This window comes from Haliaeetus albicilla, chromosome 6 (genome assembly GCF_947461875.1).
Source record: "Haliaeetus albicilla chromosome 6, bHalAlb1.1, whole genome shotgun sequence".
Lineage (NCBI taxonomy): Eukaryota > Metazoa > Chordata > Aves > Accipitriformes > Accipitridae > Haliaeetus > Haliaeetus albicilla.
The window spans coordinates 5,261,962-5,289,616 of NC_091488.1; the positions used below are offsets into that span (position 1 = coordinate 5,261,962).

A 27,655-nucleotide genomic window follows, 5' to 3' on the forward strand; every position below is an offset into this window, starting at 1 on the left:
TCACCTCAAAGGTGCGCTTCGAGGGACAAACGCTGCCCATCCTACAGCACACTCGTTCACACGAGGGCAGCTCTGCAGCGGAGCCCAAGATATCCTCCCAAAATACTCTGTCCACTCGTAATATCGCCCTTCTGTCAGCTTTTGCCCGTTACTTACCTGTGGCCGCCGCTGCGAGCGGCTCGGCTCCACCGCGTGAGCTCCGCCACCCTCTGCAACGAGCTGTGAGCTCCGGAGTAAGAGACCTCCTCATTAATAGTCACAGTTGGTCATTAGCTAGTCACTGAATCTTTCTCGATGACCTGCTAATGAACTTCCCACTGGCTTATTGTGAAGATTGGTCAAGGTAGACAGTGTAGGTAATTTATAGCTGAACACCTGGCAAGCTAACGGCCTTTGCTCAGCGATGGTAATCCACACAGTACTGCTAAGAGGCATTACATCCTTCCTAATTTATTTCTCGGAAATAATTTGAAACTTTGGATACTCTGTTTAAAAATATGTTTACATGTCTTATTTAAGGGGAAAATTTCTTTACGAATTTAATGAGGAGGAAAGCCTTAATCTTACAAACTCTTTTTTTCTGACATTTTTTTCCCGTAACAAATGATGTTTATTTTTAAAAAACAAACTTACAAGTGTTAATATTCACCTGTAAAAGGCTTAGAGTCCTGCACAGTGCAAAAGTCAACTCTCAGTGGGTGCCTGTTAGCTAGAAGAGCCTGGAGAGCTTTGATGGTTCAGTACCTGTGGTGCCTAATCTCTGTGAATCATGGATAAATTGGCCAGAAGCTACAGTCCCGCCAGCTGTGATCTTGCCAATGCTTAAAAGCTAAAAAGTTTCAACTGGGCCTTGACATGGTGGCAAAGCTCCAGAAAAAGCCCAAGAAGTGGCAGTGATGGGTCAGGTAGCACTCTTCCCTCTAGGACTGGTAGATAATGCCATGTGGGTTATCCAATTATCACAGGAGCTTGCTTTTGCTTTAGATATGCAGGTACCTTCTCCCGTTTCAAGAGTGATCAGAGTCCACCATTGCTGTGGTTATTTAGGCATTTCACAGCCCTGAACATGTGCTAGATAGGATGACTGTGGTCAGATATTCATAATCCTTTAAGGTTTTGAATTTTCATTTTCACATGTTCATGTATCATTAAAAAAAAAAAAAAAAGAAGATTATATCTGCTATGCAACTGCTGTAAGACACTGGGTTTGCATCTGATAACATGTCCTGGGCACAACCAGGAAGTTTATCATTTCCATTACAAGTTTTCATGTACTTGACCCGCATGAAGCGGTGTCCCAACGCTCATCTCATTCCCCGCAAATGGCTTCAAGACTGCGAAAAAAATTCTCTCCTTCCAAATGGCACTTCTTGAGCTGTGTAGAGATTGAGGGAGTGGGTGTCCAGGGAGAGGTCCTGACCATTGGTCCCTGGGGTGTGGAAACAGGAGCTGTAGTTGCCTTTAGAAAGAGAGGTTTTGCCCTCTCGCTGAAGATGTTCAGCTTACAGTTGGTAACTTTGCTCTAAATGAGATGGGATTATCAAAATGTCTCATTAGTCAGAGATTTGATTTCGTACCTTTTGATTATGAATGAGACCCTCCTCTCCATCCTCGTTTCAAGTTCTGGGATATTCCTGTCTCCTTAGCAGGCATTGCTGGCAAAGGGTGCGGCACCACCCAAAAGCTCATGTAATGACTAAAAGCAACTCAGTTCCTAAACAGCTTGTGAAAGCAACATAGACGGTACTTGCCTTGACGTTGCATATTTTGATTACAAACATTGGATTCTGCACCTTTTTTGGCATGGATGTGTGAGTTCCTGGTAGAGGAGTCAGATGCTGTTGCAGAAAACCACAAATCATTTCTGATAAATAAGACATTTATTTAATAATTAATCTTCTTGTTATACAGCATCCTGCATTTGTTGCCATACCAAAAAGTAAATAAGATGTTCAAATATTAATGCCATATGTTTGAGAAGGACCCGGCCCTGACCCAAAGCAGTGTATTTTTAAGGAAATTCATTGAACCCAGATGGACTTCTCATGGCATCTCGGTACAGAATGAAGTAGCGTTAGAAATGCATATGTTTTTTTTCCAGGAGCTCCGATTAGTCAGCTTTAAAATCCTAAGATCAAAAACTGAAAGTGTAAATAAAATATGATTTTGGTCTCAGCAGTAATATAAACTCCATGAAAATACTCTCCTCAGGGCGGGGGGGCGGGGGGGGGAACATTCCTTAAATCACAGCACTTTTTTAAATCACTGTGTAATTATCCAGTGAAGAAATGCACATAGCAGTTTAGAAGGGTTGATGCATATTGTGACAAACATCTTTACAGCAGTGAATGGGAGATCTTTAACTATGTGGCTGTCCAAAGTATAGCTAGTTTTATCCAATCTTACCAACACACAAAATGTGTGCAAAGTACTGTTTCAATCCCTGGATGTGCTCTAGCTGAAACCCCAAAGCAAAGTGGTACTAACACAATATAAGACTACATGATGAAAATAAACCAAAGTGAAGGCGTATTACATTTTTAATTTTCATTGCAATGATTAAATAAGTAATGCTACACATATATGGAATTTCTGCTCCTTGCTGCCTGTACCTAATGGTTATTCCCATTCATACAGTGAGATGTGTCCCACAGCGTACAGAATGAGTTCAGATGCCTTCTTTTTTCAGTTTCAGTGTTTAATACTTTCCTGCAAAGATAACTTAGCAATGAGCATACATCTTTCTACTGGCTGTCCCTTGGAAATGGTACCCTACAGGAATTTACCGGCCTCTTTGCAAAAACCATTGCAAAGCTGAAGTAGCACAGTTGTGATTGCATGTCCGTTTTACCTAACCTTTATTTATTTTCAGTGAAAACATGGAAATCTTTGGTTAAGTTAGTTCTTTTTTGAAAAAACATAGTCTTTCATTTCCTTACCAAACATAGAAAACTTGGTGAAAGAATACAAAATTGAATCCTGTTCTTATGTAACATTTAATTTCATTTTTATTGTATTTATTTTCAGAAAATACATTGAACAACAGTTGCAAGACAAGTAGATACTTTTGGACATTTTCAACAGCAGCTGGAAATTGAGGGTCTCTACAGATATTTATTTTTTTTTAAATCAACAAAAGCAACTGATTCAAAAATGAAACTTTTTTTAGAAATTTTGAAATAACTTATTTTCTTACGTTCTTTGTAACAGGCGGTTCTGCTAATCTAACCTGCCGAGCTTTCTTTGGCTATAGTGGAGATGTCAGTCCTTTAATCTACTGGATGAAAGGGGAGAAGTTTATTGAGGACTTGGATGATAGTCGAGTCTGGGAAAGTGACATCAGGTAAAAGAAAAAGCATTTTGTTTTTTTAGTCAATATCTTTTTTTGATAGTTAATGTAATACTTGTTATCACAGACTAGCTCAGGAACACTTTGGGTCTGGTCCATATTTTTGCAACACCCATTCTTTACCTTTTAACTCCACCAGTAGAGAACAGAAAAATGCACGCCTCGGCCAGATCTGATGTTAGAGGGCTGCAAAAGCAGAATAGCTGCCCCACAAGCACCGTAGTGTCACTGACTGGAATTTGCACAGAGATTTTTTCAAACTGTGGCAATCTACAATAAGAACCATTAAGACAGTTACTAAGATGAAATAAAGAAAGATAAATACATCAAGGAAAACAGCTCCAAAGAAGTCTTCTAAAACATGGAGCCTTAAATAAATGCTGAAGTCTGGCTTCTCTTTTGGAACGTTTTGATTTCTTTTCTTCAAGGAAAAAACTGAGTTTCCTGGGATGTTATCTGGCCTGTGAGAGCCAAGCATCCTGTTATGTGGGCTGCTTATATCTGCTGAAATACTTGTTTTAGAGAGGATCTGGCAATTCGCGTCATGTACTTTTACTGCTCCTGAAAGTGCTGCCTCATTTGGAAATTAAGAAAAAAGTGGGTTTGTATTGAGAATTACATGCTTGACATAGAGTACCAACTTCTATCCAATATGAAGTATCTACTCAGATCTGAAGAGATTCTTTTTTCATTTATAATTCTGTATGTGTGTATACCACTGTGCCTATATGTCATGGACAAACCCAGAAACGAAGGCAAATCTAAATGTGCATTACAAAGGAAGCTAAATAAGCACGGATGTGTTATCTACAGTGATTGTCTATAATAAAACATAATGAGCTTATTTACGCTTCACCTCTTACATAGGAGTTTACTATCTCATCAAAAGACATGAAGTCATGCTCATTTTCAGCTTGGACTTCTTCAGTGTAACCAAAGTAACAGAGACAATTGCTTTACCAAAATCAAGAAGGCCACATAGACATTCAAGGTCATCTCCATGACCCCAGATATAGGCAAAATGGAAGCATATTTCCCCCCAGTGTGCTTTGAGTTTATTCCATAAATCTCAAGACCAATACACTAAATGGCACGTGACAACCAGATCAGCTGTATTTCACATTTAAAGCTTTCCTTTAGCCCAAGACCTGGCATTCTGAAAACTGATAAAAAAGTGACAAGAACCTAATTTTGGGCAGGGAGGAGCAGGAAGGCTGGTTTCCACTTCTTTTCTCAGGTGTGAGTGTGAAGAAGCAGCCTAGAGTGGTTTGTCATTTGCTTTGCTGGGTTTCTAAAACCGCTGATGGACGTACTAAGAGGTAAAGAAGGCAATGCAAAGAGAAGTGGAGTCTTAGGCAGGAGGTCTTTTCTTTATTTATCATCTGTATGAATGAGTGGCATCTGGTATGCCAGTTCTTTCTCCTGATTCATAATAGATGGTCAAATTTTATAATACATTCAAGAAATAATTTTTCAGACCCTGCCATAAACACACAGTTTCTGAGTGACATGTTGAAGAGCCTCAGAAAGAGCGCAAATAGTGGGTTTGGTCCAGACTCCTAGTGTGACCCTAAAACCCCAAATAACGTTTTTCACTTTTCTTTCTTCTAACATTTCAAGACTTGACATACTACCAATCAGGGTCTCCATCAGAGTGTGCAATAATATGTTATCAGTGTGCACATCATCCTGCTTAAAGACAATTAACTGAAGCTCTCATTAACATTTACAAAGCCAAACCTCCTCATTAGAAGTGAGGAAGAAAAGGGCATGATATAATTCAATTAAGATTTCATCAAACCACAGCCAAATTTGAAGCCAGAGAGTTGTGAATTGTAAGTAGCATTATTATGTCATGATTGTCTAATGCTCCGCTATGATACAAGCAGAATAGCAGCGATGGTTGCTTTTTTCCTCAGGGTTCTCAAGGAACATCTTGGGGAGCAGGAGGTTTCCATCTCGTTGATTGTTGACTCTGTGGAAGAGGCAGACCTGGGGAATTACTCGTGCTACGTCGAGAATGGAAATGGACGCCGACATGCCAGTATTCTTCTACATAAAAGGGGTAAATACGCAGCTTTTCTCCATGAAATGGTCCATTATAGGGGCAGTCAGCCCGTAGAGATTCCTTCTGATGCAAGCATGAATTTTGGCTAACTGAAATATTAATAGGCAATGATTATTTTTTCCCAGGCGTTTGTCCAACTTTCAAAATAGAACAGAAAGGTTGTTATTAACTATGGCTGTCACTGGGAAAAATATAGTAACACCTTTTAATTATATTTATATAGAAGATGCATTTAATAATTCATGAACTCTGAAACTAATAAAGGCTCAATAGAGAAATAAATAATAGGAAGCCACAGGTAATACAACTGTAATAATTTTCTGTAAGAAACAAACCCAAATATTAGAACAGCCAACAAAAATGCATTCCATTTCTATCAGAAGTGCCACCTAAACCCCGTGCTGGGGGAGCTCCTGCACAGCCCGGCTGTGGACATTTTTCTTCTAACACATTTGTTTAACACCAGCATTTCTGAAGTGAAGTATCATGACAGAAACTTCTAAGGACCTTCCCATTTCGACTCACCGCTCACATCCCGTGATTCCAGCCTGCCTAATGGCCACGGCCATCTCCCATGGAGATAATTATGGAGAGGTGGAGAATCTCTTGCAAAGCAAGGTTCCCAGATCCACTTTGTTCACTTTACCTCCCAGAGGGTGCTCCACATGCCTGGGCTTGACGCTTCCCACCCTCGTGCAGCATCCCGCTGGTTTAAGAGAGCAAAGAATAATCAGGAGCAGTGTCTGTACTTCGCTGTCATTACCGCGCTTTTTTTAGGCTCTTTGTAAAGGTGAGCAAAGCAGGTTCTTACTGTGGTGCTGAACTACTTGTGGCATCTCAATTTATATCAAAGCAGTGGTGTCTTCCCTAGTTTTAGTCTTGTAGCATGCAAAGTCTGTCTAAGTTTAAAAGGAAGCTATAAATCAAGATAGTGTGACTCATTTATTTAAACGTATTTTGGGGTACCTCTAATTAATTGAATAGAACTAATTTGTAGCCATTTTTCTGGACTCTTGTCATTGCTTCTTAAGCGATGCCGATGTAAATAACCAGATGTTCTGCTTAGCCTGGCATTTGCCATATTTCCTTGAATTTACTGGGAGGGGAAATTAACTTGCTAAGTAATTGAACCTCAACAGTTTACCAGCTAGTAGCCATATACTCCTAATTCAGAGTTGTTTGAACCCAGAGCAAGATCTTAACCCAACAAACACTGAAATCCAATGGCTTGTCTTCAATAATGAAATTAGTGCATGGAACACTGAAAATAAAGAATTTTTAAGGCTTAAGTTACTTTAAAACCAATACATAATTAACTGTCCTGTATTAAGTCACGTACTGATGGTGAGTCCTTATTTTCCCTTCTATACAAGCTGTAGCTCCAAGACTGACAACACATAAGTCTTTTCTGTTCTGTGACCAGCAGCTTTTTAATCTAACAGTGTGCCTGCATAAATTTTGCAAGGGTCTACTTTCCTTGCTTCCTTTCTTGGTGAAATCAGTATGTCAAACACGCCACAGTATGTGGCATCATGATGACATGCTTAAGAGGAAGTAATCTCAATATTTAATTGCCCTTATAAATACCAAAAAGCTAAACATAGCAAAAACTCCCCCAAATATTTTTTTTTTTTTCCTCTTTAAGTAAGGCTGGATCTGAAATTGTGATTTGGAAACAAAATCTGTTATGCCCTCAAAAAACAAAAGGTACCTGTTACAAGCCTTCTACATACTTTGCATGTTGACAACTGTTTCAGTGAAATGATAAATTAACCATGACAGATAAAAATTTGAGCTAGTCTCTCAGGTCTCCTAGGAAGAGGAGCTTTGCACTACTTGCTCAGTCTCCTGTATATCACCATGACAACATTTCGGTTTAGGTTTCCTTGTTTAGATCCATATTTAGTCTCCGCTAGGAATGAGTTAGCTGTTTATTAATTTCTGATTATTGGCTCACTTAGAACAATTGGGACCTAACAAATAGGTACATTTTCTTCCTGAACACCGAGGCATTTGCAGAGGTATCAGTTTTGGCTGGTTTTCTAGTTAGTGATCTTTTTTCCCAGCAGTATAAGCCGACGAAAATGCTGAATCTGGACTGTTCACTGGATACCTGAAAAAGAAATTATAATCCTTCTTAAACTTCATGTGTGGTACATTATCACCAGGATCAGAAGGGACAGGGAAGCAGAAAGCTCTGTTACTGAACAAAGAGCCTTCTTGGAAAAAGAGGTATTTAGGGCTAAACACTGCAGCGGGGATTCAGGTACAAAATTTAAGCCTTTCAAACACCCTTGCAACTGCTGCTTCACCCTGGTCAGTATATTCTCCGTAAACTTCAACTTCCAGAGGGAGCTTTTGGATTTGCCTGCAATTACACAGGCCCCGAAAGGGCAAGAAGTTCAGAGCCTAAATCACCGGCAAAAACCTGGATGCATCTTCCTCGCTCTTCCCAGTGCTCAGCCTGGTGGGGACACCACTCACCTCGGAGAAAAAAACAAGCAGGGTCCTTCCGACGGTGGTCCCCACCACAAACCAGTGCCTGGCACGTTCAGCCGGGGACCGGGGGCTTCTGCTCCTTCCCTGACGCGGCGCTGGAATGGAAACCCGGAGCCTCCCTTTTCCCGAGAGGAATTTTGGGAGGGAAGCGGAACACATCGCTTGCGCAGGACAAGAGAACCCAGTTCAGACGCCAGCCCTCTGCACCTCGGGGAGCTGAGCCCCAATTTTCTCCTAAGCTGCTTTTTCCTTCTGACTACCAGCGGGGAAAACCTATGATCTATGTTTTTGTGCAGCCAGCTAACCATTTTTAGACTCCTAACTTGCCTCAGACGCTGTGCATAGGGAGCATTTAACTCAGAGCTAAAGGCATTAGAGCATTTTAAGCATGACAATGGCAATGCTGTTTCCTTTTCTGGTCCATTCCCACAAAATTTGTCCAAAAATAATCAGAAAAAGAGAGGGATCAGAACCCAAGAGATTTAACTTTCATTCCCTTCCTCTAGCTGTTGGCCAAATCTCTATCACCTTTACAATAATCAAGTTATTTTCTCGTTTGTGTGAGCAAAAAAAAAAAAATCTACTTTTTATGATCTAAGGCTGATTTTGTTACTTATTGGTGATAGCTATCATCTATCATCTGTAGCAGTTACAGGTTAATGTTCAGGCAGGTAGAGGAACCTTCTAGAAATTAATTTTGAGAGTGGTACTGACAGCAGCTAAGCACAAATTTATTAACAACAGACCACATATTGCAGATGATATAAGGGGTGGATCACACGATATAATTCTATTTTTTCACAGGTTTTTAATTCAAGAAGACAAGCCCATAGTCTATCAATGTAGTACATAGAAATGTAATGCATAAGGAGAAAGAACACTCTTCTACAATGTTATGTGTTGAGAAGTATGACTTTCATGCTGGATCAAAGCCTTTGTAGTCTAATTTAATCATAGACTATGTTGGAAACACAGATTATTACCCAATTTTGTGATTTTTTTTGGTGGAAATTCTTGTCTGCATGTCTCCAACTAAAACTCCAAAGCAAAAATAATCTCAATTTCTATCTTGGTATTATTTTTTTAATCTTATTCATATTATTTTAAAAGCTTAATAATATACCTGCAATTTTTATGGGACAGACACCAGAACTGAGAGCAGGTAACATACATTATGCATTTTTTTCAAAGTATCTCCTTCCCTTTCTTCCCATTTTCTCTGTGCTAATTTCCTGGGCCTCTTTTATGTTTTGGGTTTGTTTTCCTCTGTTTTAGTGTTCTCACTGGGCATATATGGGTCTTGTTGACTATAGGCTAATGAGAGATGGCTAAAACAACTTTTTTCTCTGTTGGGACAAAAAAAGACTTTCACTGAAATAAATTGTTTAGAGGTAGAGATTTATCCTGTTTGAAATTGTCTGTAAGAATATCTGTTTGAAAAAGAAACAAGTTAATATTTCCTATAGGAAATTAATCTTGAGGAAACCTACAAATAGGTAGGCATACTTTAAACTCATCATTTATTAATGCATAAACATCATATTAATATTTCCTGTACAATTTAATAGCAAATTCTGAATAGCAAGTAATTCTGAATTTTCTTCATATGGTTATTAATGACAACAGAATTGCTGATAAGCACCTTAAATTACAGTGTCATTCACATAATAGTGTAAGTCTGGTTTATTACTTAAAGACTTTAATATGTTAAGTTTATGATCTCATGAGCATTTTCAGTCAGTAGGACACGATTTCACACAGTGGTAGTGATGACAATTACAACTTAAAAGAGAAAAGAAACTAGTTCTTTTCTAACCCCTGCAAAGCAACTGCAGGTGTTATAGCTCCCTTTGCCATAAAGCTTCACGATGCTTCTGAAATTTTGGAATGGGAGCTCATCACATGAGATATGAGAGCAATGAATTTAATATTTAAACTTCTGTTAATTTGTCCTAATTACTTGAACATTCCAGCAAATCTCTGAGTCTCAGTGGAAGCAAAACTGTTGTAAAACTCTGACCCACTTGGTCAGTTAAGACCTTACACATGTATACGTTCCAGTGTATAAAGCATTCAGTTTTTATTCTGCACTGCAGGAAAAGCTTTTCTGAGTTCCTCAGCAGGTTTTAGAATTGGAATTGAAATTGAATGTGATTTGATTTGAAAGGAATTGATTTTTCATCCCCCTATGGCCATTGTAGAAGCCTTCAGGTTGTCACTGTGCTGGGCAGTGCAAAGCTTCAGTCGCCCAAGAGGTTCATGACATAGGGACAAAAGTCGAATATCACCTCCCTTCCCAACCCAGACCTAACGCAAAGTGACTGTTCTTTTTACACTCAACCTCATCTAAAATCAGTAAATTAGTAGAATACTAGACTACTGCCTGACAGAAACTCTTCATGAGACCATCTTCTTCATCGGTAAGGTTTCTTGCTACCTTTAGAAAATTGGACTAAGACATCTCCTTTAAGAAGGTTAGTCAGATTACTTGGCATGTGCCTAAATCTAACTTTCCTCTGACAAATCTAACTTCCCTTTGACAAAGCGTCAAACAAGTTGGTTTGTTTAACAGATTCCTTTTTAAAACGGTTTTGGTACCACTTTTTTTCATAGTTCTTCTCTTTATATAATGTCTAAGTGCAGTTCTAACCTTGATTGGCAAGGATGAAAATATTTTAAAATAAAATGTCACAAATTGTTCCCATAATCCATGCAGAGCTAAATTATTCATTAATGCTATCCTCAGAAAAAATGTAAACAGTGTGTTTTATGATCTTACATCCTTGGAACTTGGTACTCCATTTTTTCCCCACATTTTAACACCTCCCAGTGCTTCTTACATTCATTTCTTTCAGAAGATCTAAAAGAAGTAATTGTGTGGGCTGTCTGATTTCTGTAGTGCAATAAGCAAATAGAAGCTCTCCTAATCAGTAAGGTCTGAAGTCATACGCAATTCATTTCTTTGGGGAAGCTAACCAGAGATTAATGCAATTCTGCATCATGACACTTTTTTCCTTCAACCTGAAGTATAAACTGCCTTTAAAATGCAGTGTTCTGTCTTTAAATGTAGTAAACTTCAGCAACATGGCAGCGTCTATATTTTTTCAACCTTATCCTCTTTTGAGCTAACATACTGTTGGAGATAGTCAGTGTAATTATTCTCCTGCTGCGAACAGGTATCCCACACTTCTCAGAAGAAATAAAAATGTCATCGGTAAGACTATACTTCTATTATAATAATTTACTATCTCTATTATAATAACACTAGAAACGCAACAGCACCAAGGCTCAGATATGCTGCCTGCCATACCAATGAATAGGTTAACAAGATCCCTGTCTTGTATTTGCACACATGTATACATATGTACATATAATCCCCAACCCGACTAGTTCTTTTTCACAGATGAATCAGAAATTTGTCCTATATATTGGTCTAAAAAATAAAGTGAGATAACTAGGTCTCAATAGCTCTAATAAATAAAATGAAACTACTGCAATGAAAACCGTATTAAAAACTGTAACTATATTTAGCCACCTTAAGTCAACTCTGCAGACATCTACAGGCATGCGTGGCCTATGCTGGCAGAAAGCATATACTTTGTGCTAAGAAATGATTTCATAATCAAGCTAATGAACATCCCAAATCTGTTTCTACTGGTATCAGAAGTATTATTGTCCTACAATAGCCATCAGTAATTATGCACAACAGTATTCATAAAGCTATCTAGGTACCTTAAATACAAACAGATTTTGTTTAGAACGTTGAAACAAACAAACAAACAATCCTAAAAAGTAGAAAATAGATTTTATATATATATATATATATATGTTTATTGGATATGCATATGCTGTATAAAGCTGTGGTTCCATATGCTGTACTTTGGAAAGATAAATTGTTTTACAACCATGCCATAATGAATACTGTATTAAGCGGGGGGCGGGGGGGGGGAAGAGAGAGAGAAAAAAAGCACATACTTCTCCATTTTTAAACTGTGAGTATGGGTTTCTTTCTTCCTAACCTAAACTCTGCCCACTGTTTACTGCTGATGCCTGAAATGAGACTCAGCTGAGTATTCCCGTGTCAGCCAGCCTCCTCCTTCCTTTAGAAGACACACACCCATTTACAACCAAAGCTGCACGTGACGACACATCAGTCTGGCGTTGGTTGTCAGCATCTGCCTTCTTTACCTTCTCTCAGGTGTCGGCACGAGAGCTTTCGTATTGTCTTCAGCTGCTCCCCTTTCAAATTATATTTATTACCTTTATGTTTCATTTCATAATTGAAGTCTATGAAAGCATACCTAGACAAACTGAGGACTGTCTCTAACCAAACCTTGTAGCTTTGTGAGTTAAATCGTCCAAGACAAGCAGAGAATGGAAATGAGCTTTGGCCACAAAGTTGCAGAGATTTATGTATGCGCTAACCTGAAGCTCCGTGAATAGTCCTGTTGACTTCAGAGGGATTACTTATAGTCCATGAAGTTAAGCAATCTGCGTAAGTGATTGCAAAATTGAAACCTTAGATAGACTGTAATTGGATTTTGAAACAGGCTCAGAAATTGAATACACAGATATAAATCACATGTCCTCGAAGAGTTATAAATCACAAGAAAAGAATGTTTGAAATATAATTATTTTTCTTAGTAGCTCAGCTGTATGTGGACTAATGAATAGAATAAGATTAATTTTAAATTATCACAGATCATTAAATGTAAAGTCCCTGAAGCATGTCGTATATGTCAAAAGACAGGAATCTTTGGAGGCACCCTTCTATTTACTTTCTTGTTACAACTCCAGCTACGATGAGTGAATTACCTGCATGACACAGTGAAAGGAAGTTTATCAAATATTAAAGCCAGGTGAAGATCAAAGATCTCTCCTACAAATGTGCCTATAATTAGGACAGAATCGGTATAAAATGAGTGTGTTTATTACCAGCCGTATCGTGCCCGATATTTGGAGAGGACGAGTACTTTGTTTTAATTAGCCATCTCTCTCACTGGGTTGCTTGGCCAAAGCCTCCTGATAAGGAAAAAAATTTGTAGCCATTGGTCAAAATGCTTGTAACAAATCTTGTTTTAAATTGAAGCTATTTATTCAGAAACCAATCTACTACTGCTGCAGTAATCAATGTGCTTTCCCTTGGAGTAGAACTGTTCCTGTGCTACTGGAGGACTATTGTTAATTGCCTGTAACTAAATGATTGCTGTGCTTCTGGATGTAACTCCCTGGCACTCGCTCATTTGTTGTGTTTAACAGAACGCCTGTCCCCCTAAGGGTTAGCCGAGTAATTTTCCTCTACTATTTTCCACATTCAGTCTCAGCTCCTTAAGGAGGGCCAGGTCTGTAATTTGAGCAACGTAACACAGAGGCTAAATAGATTTTAAAAGGCTTGCACTTTTCGTCTCTCCCCTCTGATGTGGAATTCTGCTGAAATGGAATCTTTTTAGCGTGTAGCCGCTACAGGAAACTTGAGTTTCAGCAGGAAAACCAGATCACACTTCAAAGGGAGCGTAACGCCTGCTGCAGCAACTGTGCTCAAATCGCAATGCAAAGGGCAGAATAAAGCAGCGGAAACAATTGTTATTGTGAAGGCAACCTTACACTCTAACCTTGTTGTTACGCTTTAACTTAGCTTTGACAGTCGCCACGTCCTTGTTGACAAACCCATCACCAACGCCCTCGGCGTTCGCAGAGCACCTTCCAGCAGTAACCTCTCCTACGAAGGAGGCAGAAGCACCCTCCCCAGTTCACACTGGGAAAAAAACGAGGCTCGGAGATGTGAAACGGCTTCGGTCACCCAAGGGGCCGACAGCGGAGGCAGGACCGAGCCTTCCGCTCCTCGCGCCTTCAGTTGAGCGCAAGACAGGGTCACGCCGTTCGTAAAATCCCGGCGGCAGCTCGAAGCCAGCCAGCGCTCCCTCCCCCGGGGCACGGGTTGGCGTCCTGCAAAAACACGAACCCAAAGGCCTGAAAGGCATCAACTTGGTGTGGCACGGTGCCCGGACCAATCCGTCCCGCCTTCCACCGCGCTGCACAGATGTGCCTGTCCCTCTTCCAGCACTTTGGGGGTTAGCTCGGGTTTTTGCAGGGCTGGGCGTGAGGATGGAGCGGTCTGCCAAGCTAATCAGTGCTCCTCTCTGCCTCTGAACCCTGACAAATAACACCCAAGGCAGGGAGCGAACGTGTGCTGATAGATGTTGTCCAGCACAGAGGAAAATACAAGCTTGCCATGCTAGATGGATAGAGCATGAAGCTTAATTTGCAAACAAATCTGTTTAAGAAAGAACCACCTTATCCTTGTGCTCGTAAGTGATGAGGATGGGCTCAGCGGCAGCACAGGAAAAGGTAATTTCTGGTATGTTACAGGGTGACTTAGGGAATTTTGTTGTTTGCTTTGATTGCCTAGTTTAGGACAGTTTCACATGTGTTTGAATAGACTTTACTGAAGTAAAAATATAGGCATGATCTTGAATTATTTTACGGGGAAAAAGATAACTAAGGGGGACTCTGTTGGCAAAAGTGATGCAGTGCAGTCTGATTTCATGCACAGTGACAGAGAACAGATGACTACCTGCAGTTATTTATTCCATTTAATCTCAAAATCATTAATTTAGGAAAAACTTTTGTTTTCCAGTTGTAAAGTTTTCCCTTGCCTTTAATGAGTCATAACAGCAGGCACATAAATAGAGTATTTTGTGCCTAGCAACCCGAAATATTAAAGCCTTTCTTCTAGTTACCATTGAACAGCTGCATCACCTGTAGTACAAAATGATAAACAGGGTATAGTAAGCCAGTGCAGAGTAATTTCCATTTCCATTTATATTCTAAAATACTGTATTACTTGTCTATGCAAACAATTTTTTGTTGGGTGTTTTTAATAACATTCCCCTCTCTGGAGCAGAAAAGTATTGAAAGTCTGAAATAACCATGTCGGTCTTAAAAATATCTAACACAAAGGAGTTTCCAGCACAGTTTTGGAGAGAATGACATGGAATATAAATGCCTTTTTATTTTATTTTATTACATTTTTAGTGTCTTCTAGAGAGCAATGAAATCTTCTTACAGTTGCCTCAAAATAATAAAAAAAGTGTGTGATTCTCAGTAGATGCAGTCAAAATAAATGGAATTGTCACTTTTTCCTCTAACCTTTTTTTTCTCTAATTGAATTGTATTGTGCTGGAGTGCCATATCTGCATAACCACACACAAAAAAAGGTTACTTCAGGGCTACCCTGCTTCACTCAGACAGAAGCTGCCCACTGGAAGAGCATACTGTGAAAATAAGACGGAACTGAGCTTTCTCTGGCACAGATTTTTATGAAGCAAACTGTATATCTTAGATTTCCAAGGTCTGATTTCCTGGAGTTCCTCAAAACCGAGTGATATTGGAAAAGTATGGGTGGTCTTCAGATTTGCCATCTATTACTCATTTCAGATTAAAAATTGTTAGTAACGTTCTTCCTCCTCCCACCCTCCTTTTTTAACATCGCCAGTTTTCAGTCAATAAGCAAATGAAAAGTAACAACAAAATGGATGCCACGTAGCTGTGTGAGCCTCTATGAGCGTGCAATGGTTAAGACTGAGGGAGGTGAAAGTCCACGGTGGCATATTGCTTGTGCACTGGTAAGTGGCCCCACTGAGGATACTACTGGTAGTAGACAGTTGTGGCCATATGTGACCAGAGTCCCCCGTCCTCAGGACCAGAGCTACTTGGCAACGAGCTCAATCCATCATGTGAGTCTCCAGTGGCAGAGTGCAGCAAAGACACCAGCGGGGCACGGTCTGACTGGGAATGTCAGAACGGACAAATTGGGATGGTTTGCTGTGACTACGTATAAGCCAACCCCACTGGGCGAAAGGGGAGAATAAAGATGAACTGCGGATCGTCGGGAAACTCTGTCAAAGATATTAACACGCAACTGAGATGTGAGGCTGTGGGGCTCCTGGGATAATCTGTCTTCACATCTTTCAAGTTTTTGTGTTGTGGGGTTTTTTAAATTTATTTTATTTTGAAAAAAAAAAAAAAATCAAATCCTTAGTGTAATCTTATCACATAGACTGAAACTCTTCTTATTTTTATGTGGAATAAGGGAGGAGCTGTGTTTGCATTATAGTCCCCAAAAAAGGAACAGTCACCTCTGCTTTCATTGTAAGTAGAATGTCAACATTTATCTGTGTAAAGCAAACTGTGATCTATCTACGGAGAGCGTGAAGGCAGAGAGTTATCAAATACCTCTTATATATATGAACATACTCTCTCACACACACACACATCCCCAGCAATTGTTGTTTTCTTAAATGAGCAATTCAGATGGTGTACCAGAGGAAAAAGTAGTTTAATAAAGGGAAAAAAATTCTATTAGTTAGGTATTTCTTCAAGGGCCCTATCACAAAATACATAAATAGCCCATCATTCATTATTTTATTTTAATGATTAACATAAGTGCGAGGTCTGCTGCTAATCTTTCTCTGGTTTGGAATGTGGTTATTATTGCGTTTTGTAATTCTTTGCAGAGCTGATGTACACAGTTGAGCTTGCTGGTGGGCTTGGTGCTATTCTGCTGCTGCTTGTTTGTTTAGTGACTATCTACAAGTGTTACAAGATAGAGATTATGCTCTTCTACAGGAATCATTTTGGAGCTGAAGAACTAGATGGAGGTAAGGCAGCTTCTTAGTACGTTTCCTACTTTCTAAGTATGCCTGTCTTTTATTTCTCTCCACCAAGGCCCAAATTTCATTTCAGTTCAAGATGCGTTAACAACTGCAATTTTTATTTCTCACTGCATTAGGCACTGACTTGAATATGCATTCCTCATACAGCACATTAGCAGCAGTGGTTGCTGAGCTGATGTACGCGCTGCTCTCTGGAGCTCCAGAAGACACCCATGTCTTTTAGATTTTTATTCCCGACACTGAATGTAGATTAGCAACTCTGACGCATTAAAGATTTTCACTTTCTGTCAGTACCGAAAGCCAGCTTCACTTCTCCATAAGCTAGGGATTGTCTTCCCTAATTGTACTCGCCGAATAGGTAGAGGTTGAAGTGAATCTCAATTTACTGCTTGTTTAAACTGATCACTTTCAATAAACTGTACCGAGTGTTTGGGACTGTACCCAGCAGTTCATTTTCTTGAGTTCATTTACTTAATCACTGAGAGAGCGGCTAATGGTCATTAAAGTTGTTCGGTGATTCAAGGACACCCAGCCTAAACAAAAGTAATCCGCAACGTATGCACCGGCTTGTGTCAAAAGTATACGTGCATTTTCTTTCCTTCTCTTTTTAAGCACCGAAGAAAAAGGTGATCTTTGCCTCTAGCCCTACTAATCAAAACTGCTGTTGAACAGTGAACTGGGTTGAGCTGCAGGCTCTGATTAATTTGGTTTGGTTTCTTGGGTCAGAGTTCCTGATGTTTTGTGCTACCACTACGTCTTTGGTCACAGGACCTTCTTTTTTACTGAAAGACTAATAAAAGTTATTTTACAGTTCAAGGTAATAGCCTATGGGCAGAAGCCACTGTGACATATTAAAATAAATACGTACTGATAAACAAGCGCTGGCCAAATCTCTCACCGATAAGTGAGAAGAATTAGAGGTCCTTATATAAAGGAAAGATTTCCATAATACGATCACTAGGGAATGACCCACTTCTGCCTCCCATCTAAAAATGCACAAGGATTCAAAATAGAAGATGCTCAGAACAACAAGCCCAAGAACCTTAGAACATTTTGTATCCTTCTACTGGATTTACAAGAAGGATGCATTAATATAGCAGCTCAGTGGGGGGGAAAAATCAGGTTATTCTACTTATTTTACAGAGGAGGAAACTGAGGCCCAGATGGACTGTGATTCATGGCGGATTTTGGCAGACACCTTTTTTTTCAGGAGCTGAGATTGTCTCTTCTCCACAAAGCAGCCCCCAGTTTAAAGGGGCATGCTTACTTGTATGAATTCTGTGAATTTCTTAATAGTCATATTATATTACGTAGAAATAGACAGTTTAATTAATAATTGTTTAAATAGATGCAATTTAATGTTTTCTCTCTCAGTATCAGTAATTCTTACTTTTACAGCTGTCATTTATTGTTATCTCAAAAGATTCCAATTCATTTGCAAACTTGCTCTACCAGGTGCTACGTGCTTGCCTCTCTCTCCTCCCATCCCCAACACTGGTCACCTGGGAACAACAATACTTTAATCACACGTTTTAAACAACACAAAAGTGACCTCTAAAGGATACTGTTCTGGGATTCAAAAGGAGGAAAATCAATATCCATTCAGTTTATCCTTCTGAGCAAAGATCATTGTTAAAGGAGATAAAGCAGGGATTCTCCTTAGATGATCAATGCAAGCACTGATAGATTGGGTGCTTAACCGCAGCAATATAAGAAGAAAAATACTACTTGGAGATTCCTAACAGCAACCTGTAGCTCCTACTGTGTTCAATGTACTAGCAACATGCATAAACCCCATTGTGCCAAAGAAGTTATTGCAGTTGGGCTTTTTACTCTCTTTCACTTACACTATTGCAAAAGCAAGGACAGAGACAAAATGCCCCCCCCAGAAGACCAAGCCACGCCTTGTGCAGAAAAAAATTGCAGACATACATTCAGATCCTTTCCTTTGGCTTAGTTTGTTACTGACAGACTCGAAATGCTGAGCTCTAAAAATCTTCTTCTAACCGCATCTCCTGCAGTGCAACAGCAGAGCGCCCACGTGCTATTCATAATTTATACCATGTTCTGTCATACTTCGGGACAGCATGTAGATAAGCAAACATCAAAATATCACAGGCTTTTTTTTTTTGTGTGCACTATATTGTACCCAGAGAGGATTCGAAACACTTTAGAAGTGAGGTCCAATTAAAATTTTCAGTTGAAAATCTCTTTTAAAATGCACGGCTTCATTTCTTCCCTGATCAGAGAACAAGCCCTTCAGGATGTCAAATCTCATCACAATTCCTCTTTCCTTTCCCAAGCCTTAGACACATCAGTTTTCTGAGGCCAGCTTATGCATTTCTGTGGGAGGTATGGGTAAATTGTGAAAAATAGTTGAAAACAAAATGTTTAACCCTTACAGCTAATGCAACTTAATTTATTACTATCTGTAGGGGTACTGCAGATTAAGCAAGGGATCGCAGCTGCTGATTCCTCATTTCTCTAACTTGCAGCTTTGAATTTCCCATCTTCTCTCTCCTTCTGGGGACTACACTCTCCTTCTGGTCTTTTCTCTCTCCTGCAAACACTTTAGCTCAGTCTTGCCTTTATTGTCTCCTGGGAACGGGCATCGAAGCCCCCTTTTTTGTTTTCATGGTTGATTCCCTGCCTTTCCTACTAAATTGGGATAAAATCAAATCCAGCTCCTGTCTTATCGCTTTTCCTTCCACTCTGCGCTGACTCCACACCGGGGGACTGCGTGACAGACACCCTGTTGTGTCCGTCGGTGTGGAGCATCGCAACGTGCCGGTGTTTAGTCGGGGGACCTCACTGGGAACGTCTGACAGATCCCCCCGGGAGCTGGAGCACAGCGGCGAGAAAAACACTCTGACCCTTGGCAAAGCAGTAGCTTCCTCCCCCGCGGGTTTGGTGAGGCTTCCTCACCCCTACCGGTTTGGTGGTCGGAAACTCCCAAATTTAAGTGGAGAATTTCAGTTCAAGATCTCCCCGCATACATGATGAAGGTGATACCTTGGAGTGGTATGCAAAGAAATGTCCAGTAGCATTCTGAAAACAACAACATCTTCAGAAATAGATGCTTCACTCGGAACTTCTTAGGGCTGATCGTTGTTAAACGTCAGGCAATCTTTTCAGATTTGCAGCTCTAAACTTAAAAGCTTATTTTAAAAAGCCTTGTCCATAAAGTGCACTTTAAGAACTAACACATTATTAGTGAAAACCACTTTTAGAAGTGATGATTTCTTCTATTTTGCTGTAATTGAGCTCCAACACAAGAAATTTTATACCGTGATCATCCTCTGAGTGTTTTAGCAGTTACTTTTTATGTTGGTTTTTTTTCCCAAGGATCTTCCCTTGCTGCTTTTCCCAGTTTTTAAATGGCTTGATCTACAAACTATCGTACTTTAACTAACAGAGAAGAGTAAAAATGCAAGTAAATATTTACAAGTACCTGTGATCAATACATGCTCTGACTTCTTTCTACCTTGCACTCTGTGACCTTGGAAGGTTACTTGTAGCAGAAGAGATAATACCGCTGTAAAAAAAAAACCAAAAAACAAAAAACCGTTCTTTGCCTACATACGAGCTGACTTCCAGGCCCCCTAAAATCTACGGAAATTTTCCCAGGATTTTACCTGGGACAACTTTCTCCTTTGTGAAACTGCTCCTGCTCATCAAATTGTGCAAGGATCAGTCCCCAGGCATGAAAGCCCCGGCAGACACAGCGAGGGTGGAGAGGGGAGTGCGACCACTGCCTAAGCACCACCATTTATGATGGTGCTTTGAAGTGGACAGGAGGCTCAAAGTCATCAAAACGGCTATTTTCAACTTTTTCTTGCCATTTCAAGACCTGAGAGTTTCCAGCTTTAAGGTATAGTAAGGATAAATCTAGAAGTCTACGGCTGACAGGCTGAAAACCACTGGACACGGTCAGATAGGCAAAATTACTCAAAACCAGGAACATATTTATTGCGTTTGCATTCCAGATTCCAGTTTCACAGAAAAGACCATATGGTACAGTTAGCAGCAGGAACAGTCTGCAGGCACCAGCCCCTACCATTACCTGGGTACATTAGTGACCATTTAAATTCGTGGAAGTTTTTGTATGAAGGAATTAATAACCAAGGGGTGAACACTGTCATAAAAAAGAAGAAATTCTACATTAAGAGGCTGGCATTAAAATTGATAAGAATAAAAAAGTCACAATTAAAGAGAAAGTCTGAACAAATGTGCTGTAAATAGTTTTCTAATGAAATTTACATAAATATCATTTCTCACAGCTAGGCTGCCAAGAAGTCAAGCTTTAGGCTCAAAACCAAAAAAACCCTAGGTAGCTGATAACTAGAAAGTGAGAGCTTTGCTTAGCAGCTAATATGATGACTGTCACGATGACCCTTGGTGCCTTTAGGTCCCATCAGCTCTTTCTACAACAGTGGACAGGAGCTCTCTGCTGTGTCCCCGGTCTTATTCTCAGCTTTCCTTTCCTGATGGTTGGACTGGATGATCTTGAAGGTCTTTTCCAACCTAAGTGATTCTATGATTCTATGATTCTAAGGCACCTGGGAGCCAGGGCTGGTGAGTTCCTCTGAACTTTCACTTGAACTCTGAAAGTTCACTTTCAGTTCTGCACGTTGCTGCTTTTTGTTGGTTTGTTTTTCCTGCATTGCAAAAAAAGCGCTCCTAACGTGCTTAAAATGTGTCACTGCTGAGCTCTCTAAATTCAGGAAATCTTGTTTGGATTCGGTACATGACATCGATAGTGGCTGTTTCTTGGCTGTGCTGGTTGCACTTTCTTAAGAGATGAGTTTCTACTGCTCGCGGAGGGGAAGCAAATCAATGCTCAAATTAGGAGGCTGATGAAACCATTTCTGCCTTGAAGTCTCTGTTGCACCTGGGAGTCCTTAGGTAATCATGATTTTTGTCCTTACTGTTATTTAGCTGCAAAAGACTAGCAGGGTTCATGGAGAGACCTATGGGATTGCCCAGATAATATCTTGTTAACGGTACAAGACAAGAGCAGGTAAGATACACTTCTTAGTGGTTTCCTGGGTTTCATTCCAGTAAACCTCTTATGCAGCAAGGAAAGGCAACGCTTTGAGATTCTTAATGTTTCAGTGTGACTTAGTTGCTAACTTTCAAATATAACTTCTACCAACAGTTTAGGCACCGCCAAAGCACTTGTGTTAATGATTATGCTATGCAGGTATAGCTAGGCTGAAATTACTGCTGAAGTTAGTGACTTTGCAATTACAGAATCTTCCCTGGGGACCTGTAGAATAAGTTTGCAATAGCAGCCTCACCACTGCGTATGTATTCTTATTGGCTATTGGCAAATTGTGGCAATAAGAAATCCTGCTCCATGAATATCAATTTCAAATTCTATTAAAATCACCTTTAGAAAAATGCAGCTTTCATCTTTCTAAATATTACTGCTTACAAAAAGGGTTTTTCCTCTTATTTAATTACAATTTTATTGTTAAAGTACTGCTTCTCTTAACTTCTTGTTTATGTTATTTATTTACATCTGAAATGCAATTCAAACAGTAAGATCTCAATTTATGTCTCCACTGAATATAGGATTTTCTAGATTCTTTCCTTGAAACTTACTAATTGAAAGAAAAATAACTGCTTTTTTCTCTCCTCCTATTTTATAGCATCTAAAGTACATGTGTAATATATATATGTATTACAAAATAAAATAACAATATCACCAGGAACATCTTTAGACTCCAAACTAGAAGATTGTTATAGGTTAGAAAGTCCAGATGTAAAGTAGGAAAAAAAAAAAAAGACTACCATATATAAATCAGTGAAGACTGAGATATCTCCTGTTCCTCAACCAGCAGCTCTGTCAAATGGTTCTGAGCTTTGAAGGTTTTTTATCAAAGGCCAAAGAACATTGTAGATTTTGGAGGTAGGTGAGATGAACACAGCATATTGGCATCTGATTTCAAGAATCTTAGATTGAAAGTCTGTTTCCAAGCCATTTCTTCCTTGAGGTTTTTTTTATACTTATACTGATTTACTTAACTTTTTACTCCTTTTGCCTAGATCAAGGCTGTCTTAGCTCCAAAATACTTAACCCAATCATAAGATACCAGTACTGTCACTGAGATCAACAGAGCTAAGGAATATAGATAAAATTAAGCATGTATTTTATACAGGTAGCTAGAGCTAGTTGCTTTGTTGAATTAGGACCATAATAAGAGCATCACCTCTTGACACTTTTTATTTAAGGAATTTCTTTAGTATAGAAAAAAAAATATTTTCTTCCATTTTCAGAGTTTACATGACACTCTTTATTAGTGCCTCCTCCTGCTTTCTCCTTCTTTAAATAGTAGCTAGTTTCTTGCAGTCTTTCATAGATAATTACCATGCTATGCTATGTCTCCAGCTAGGTAGTTACCACTCAGTCTTTCAGTATCTACTAATAATATGGTTTTTTCTTAGTTTGGCATTTGACCTGCAGATAATTCATAACAACCAAGAGAATAATTTCTATCACCATCTTTTAACTTTCATAATTTTTTAATATTATGAAGCTCTTATAAGGATCTCTGAGTTTTCATATCTGTCAAGAGCAACTTCTAAGATTAATGCTTCATCAGGTTTTTTTATATTGAAAGTAGAATGTCTTCAGTAGTAGTAATAAATTTAAACTTCCATGTTAATGAGAATGACTGAGAAACATTTGAGATGTGCTCTTCATTTAGTTAGGAATAAAAAATCAGACTAAATATAAGAGAAAAAATTAACTTTAATAATAGGTTATTCAGTTTAAATAAGTAATATTCTATTTTATGTATCTATCAATGACAAACTTTAGCTGTAATTATAGAAAACCAGGGAAAATATAGCTTACAGAGAGAATTTATTTTACACTTGAAATCATGTCATTGTATTATTTTTTGACTGAATTTTTATCTGCTGGGAATCACTCCTAATTTTCAAGAAATGTCAAATGCAGCATTGATATCTTGGGGTTTTCATAAATGTTCTTATAAAATCAAGTTTAAAATTGGTATTTCTTTTATTTTTTTCATGTTCTTTAGACTTCCAAAGTTCAAAGTGGCTTAATGGGGGGAAAAAAAAAAGTAGAAAAAAAGGAGGAAAAAAACCCAAAAAAACCCCACATGTCCATTGCATTAATATTTTTATAAATGTGCCTCATAGGGATGAAGGACCCTTTTTTTTCTGGTCTGCAGTATGCTGAGAAAACCCCAGAATCTATTTAGAATTGATTACATTTCTTTAACCTCTTCGCCAGTGTTTCATTTACAAAACCTCCCTCCAATTCACCATTACCCACTCTGCACAAGGATATGAACTATCATTAGGAATGCTACACTTAACAAATACTTTGCCACAGAAAAAGCTAGTGTTGGTAGTTCTTAATTTTCATTAACATTAAAAGGGCTTGACATTTAAAAATAAAAGAAAATGTTATGGTGAGCTTCATATGCAACAGTAAATAGAGTGAGGAAAAGTATAAGCATTTTGAAAGACTTAGGATTTGGGCATTTTACTCAACTAAGCATTTAAATTACATTTTTTATTACGTTAAGGGTGATGAACACTATTGCAGTGTGTACATTAAATGTGGCCCCACAGATAATGAAACAAATGCAGATTATGAAATGCCATAGTGATTACAATTTTGAAGCAACTAGGGTCTCTGGGAAATTTCGAAAGCCCAGTACTTTGCAACCTTTCCTGAACACAGCACGTTTTTTAAAGAGGAAAGAAATCCTCCTGCATCTGCTTGACCTCAACTCCCTACAGCAACGGGAGGATCTGGTCTGTCATTTCTAAGACCCCTACTTGAAATCCTGAAACTCAGTTAAATCAGTGCATTGCTCCTAGACTGCAGCAACGTGTGTGCGAGTCTCTACTAGGCTGGGACGTGCTCTGGCGAAGGAGGGCAATCAGCTCTCCAGGTCCTTATTGATGTAGAAATGGGAGATGTGTTGAAGGCAGCCGCCTTCGGTGCACTGGATGTTTCTGAAGGTGCTGCTAATTCCTCTGGAGGATTTCGGGATGGGCAGAGGTGGAGGTTGACCCTGGTGTCTCGGTCTTACAGCTTCATTAGATAAGGTTCACTGTGAAAGACGACATTGTGGGATTTCTCTTTATTTTGATCTATTAATCTGTCTTGTGCTAAAATATATCATGCCAGCTGAAAATCAGAGTTTGGCATCTGCTTGAACATGACTGATAAGAAAAAACTGACTCTATGAAGGGGTTTTTTTATTTTTGATTTTTCATCCATATATATACTTCTGTCCCCCACTAGGAGAAGTATCTGCAATGTTTAAGGTTTAATAAAAGGCCCATACTTCTTGCTTCTTGGACTGCATGGAAATCATTAGAAAACATGTACATCTGTAACACAAATTCAGAGTTGAATGTTTGCTGGTCCGTGTAGAAGAGGAAGTTTCATCTATCTTTCTGTAGGCACCAGCTTACCATTTCATCATGTGTAGCTGTTAAAAGAGCATGCATACAGATGAGTTCTTAAATGTCTGATAGCAATTTACTTACCCAAAGATCCCATTTGCATGTGACAAAGTAGATGCGTATAGAGTCTGGGTTTCATTTTATGCTTACATTGAGCCTTTAAGTGACTGCTGCTGAGCACACCCTTGGAATAACAAGCAGCATTTACAACTTCATGCCCTAGAAGTTTATATCACTTCTGCTGGATTAACACTGTAGAAAGTTACAAGGAATATGATAATATATTCTACGGTTGGATGAGTACCAAAAGGAATGGACAGCATTGAAAAATGCATGTGGCAATGGTGCAACAGGTGTTTTGGCTAAAATCTTGGGCCACTAAATGAAGTAAAGTTTCTGTCTGTTATTAATAAAGCTGGGATTTCACCCTCAATGTTTACCCGTAAGATCGATCCAAACAATTTCATCAGATCTGTGGCTGAGCACAGCTCCATGGCCATTACCCAGTGTCCTCACTTTCAACTCTATAGAACAGTTGAAATGATATGGCAAAGTTTGTACCTCACAGTCTGTTTTGACCCCAGTCTTGCAGTACTGGTGGTTTTGGGCTGACTGAAACGTTTGTGGAATGAATGCATCATACCTTGAGCATGGGCTGTATTTGGCCCCATTGTGATTAACTGATCCAAAGCTTCCACATGCTCTCACGGTTGTCTACAGTACAATAACAAAGAATTTTTTTATATCAAATCTGGCTGAATTTCGCCATGCAAGGTCTGCTTTAGATTTTTGTTTCAATATTTTCAATTAATGAATACAACAAAACTTCACTGAAATGGAGGCTGTTGAGTTGAAGAGCTCCATCCTAGTTGTATACTACCTGTAGGCAGCAGAAGGCAACTACACACCACATAACTGGAGAGGATTACTTGTCCATTCACAGAGAATGAGAAGAGCAAACTTAATACACCAAAATGTTTCAAAGTATTGCTGTTGCATGATAGTGCACGTCACACCCAGTTGTGCTCACTAAATTAAAGGACAGCCGTAACATAATACAGCTCTGCAACATACTTGGAGGCAATTCAGGATGAACTTATTCTGATATGTTTCTAAAAAAAGAATCCTGAAATGGTTAATAGGATAGGACTGGTTTCAGGTACAAAAGTATATGTAGATAATTGTTTTCAATCTCCATGGGAAAGAAAAAAAAGTTTCAGATGAAATGATCAACATCTCTGCCTTTGGTTATTAACACATATTTTTCTTCCTAAGTGTGGGAGGAAACAGGTAGTGAGTACCTATATTCCAGTTTATTGCTAATGCACAGGAGCCTGGCAAAAAATAAATCTTCGAAATGGCATAATCTATATCTAAAGCCAAAGTGCAAGCAACAATCAATCACATTTTCATTCTGAAGATGCTTGGATAGAAGACTTAATTGTTTGCTGATGAAGGGAAATGAGGACATTCTCATTTTAAAGAAAAGCTTAGTTTGCCACCAGCTTTGTTTGTTCTGAATTTAGATTTTTGCCCTTTTTTTCTGACACTGCATATTAGATCCAGCCAGTATCTGAACTTATTGCATAGCCAAATCTGTAATTATCATACTACATAATAATATAAGCAGTAATATCAAGTCCTTTATGACTTGATTTGTGATTAGGAACAGATCAGGAGTTTTCTGGTGAAATTGTTTTTTCTTGGAAAAGGCAGGTGTGCAGCCACCAAATATTTTCACGGGTGAAACACCTGTTTCAGTGAATGATGAAGAAAAGAAAAAGCAGTGATGGACTTCCTGCATGCTTGCTGGGAGTCTGGGCACTCCTGGAAGCGTTGCTCGAAGGAAGGCTTACATGGAAAACAGCCCGAGAGCAAGGGGGTTCCACATGACGTGGCCAAGAGTCGGGCAAGATACGAGCCCCAGCTGCCAGAGTTTGACTCATCTGTAAGATCTGGCTGTCTGCAGGCTCCCGTCTTTTCCTCTCAGTCCATTGGGACAGCAGGTCAAAAAACCTGAATTAAGATCAGAGATGTTCTTTAGAATGTAGGCATCAGTCCCACCCATTACAAGCAGGAGTAGGTGAGACCATTTAACGGAGAAGAACAACATGCAGAGACGTTACCTACTGTGTGTTTAAATACTTGCCTGGAGATGGGAGATTTCAACAATTTTATGAGTTCTCACCTTTTTCATTACAACTGAAATTCTACATTTTTTGACTATCCGTAACAATTAGAGAAAGTAGTAAATAATGCCATTGCTCTTTGATCACATCACAGAAAAGATAGCTTCTGATGGCTGCGCAGCTATCTGCCTGCTATAGTTCTTAAAATGTTTCACAGAGTTGGCAATGTAACCCAAATAATTTTAGTTAACTAAAAGCAGGCTAATACATAAATATCATGGAAGTAAAATAAAGGCATATGTCATCATCCCCTGCGTATCCCAGGCATTTCACATTTTGCAGATTGTCTGCTCATGTCAGTATGTCAGCCCATCAAATAATAAAATTACCACATAAGGTAATTCTGCTGTAAGCTGAACTTTTTACTTTTCATTAAACAAAATTTAAAAAACTTGACAGATGGGGAGTATAATAGCTC

General features: G+C 39.1%; 1 protein-coding gene across 1 annotated transcript in view; it reads left to right on the forward strand.

The window, feature by feature from the left end:
* IL1RAPL1 (interleukin 1 receptor accessory protein like 1) overlaps positions 1–27,655 on the forward strand; it is a 728,553-nt gene that overhangs the window by 694,523 nt on the left and 6,375 nt on the right. Inside the window, exons 7-9 of the mRNA XM_069784874.1 lie at positions 3,211–3,343; positions 5,269–5,414; positions 16,433–16,576. Of these exons, the coding sequence (XP_069640975.1) occupies positions 3,211–3,343; positions 5,269–5,414; positions 16,433–16,576 (423 nt within the window). The remainder of the gene's footprint in view (positions 1–3,210; positions 3,344–5,268; positions 5,415–16,432; positions 16,577–27,655) is intronic.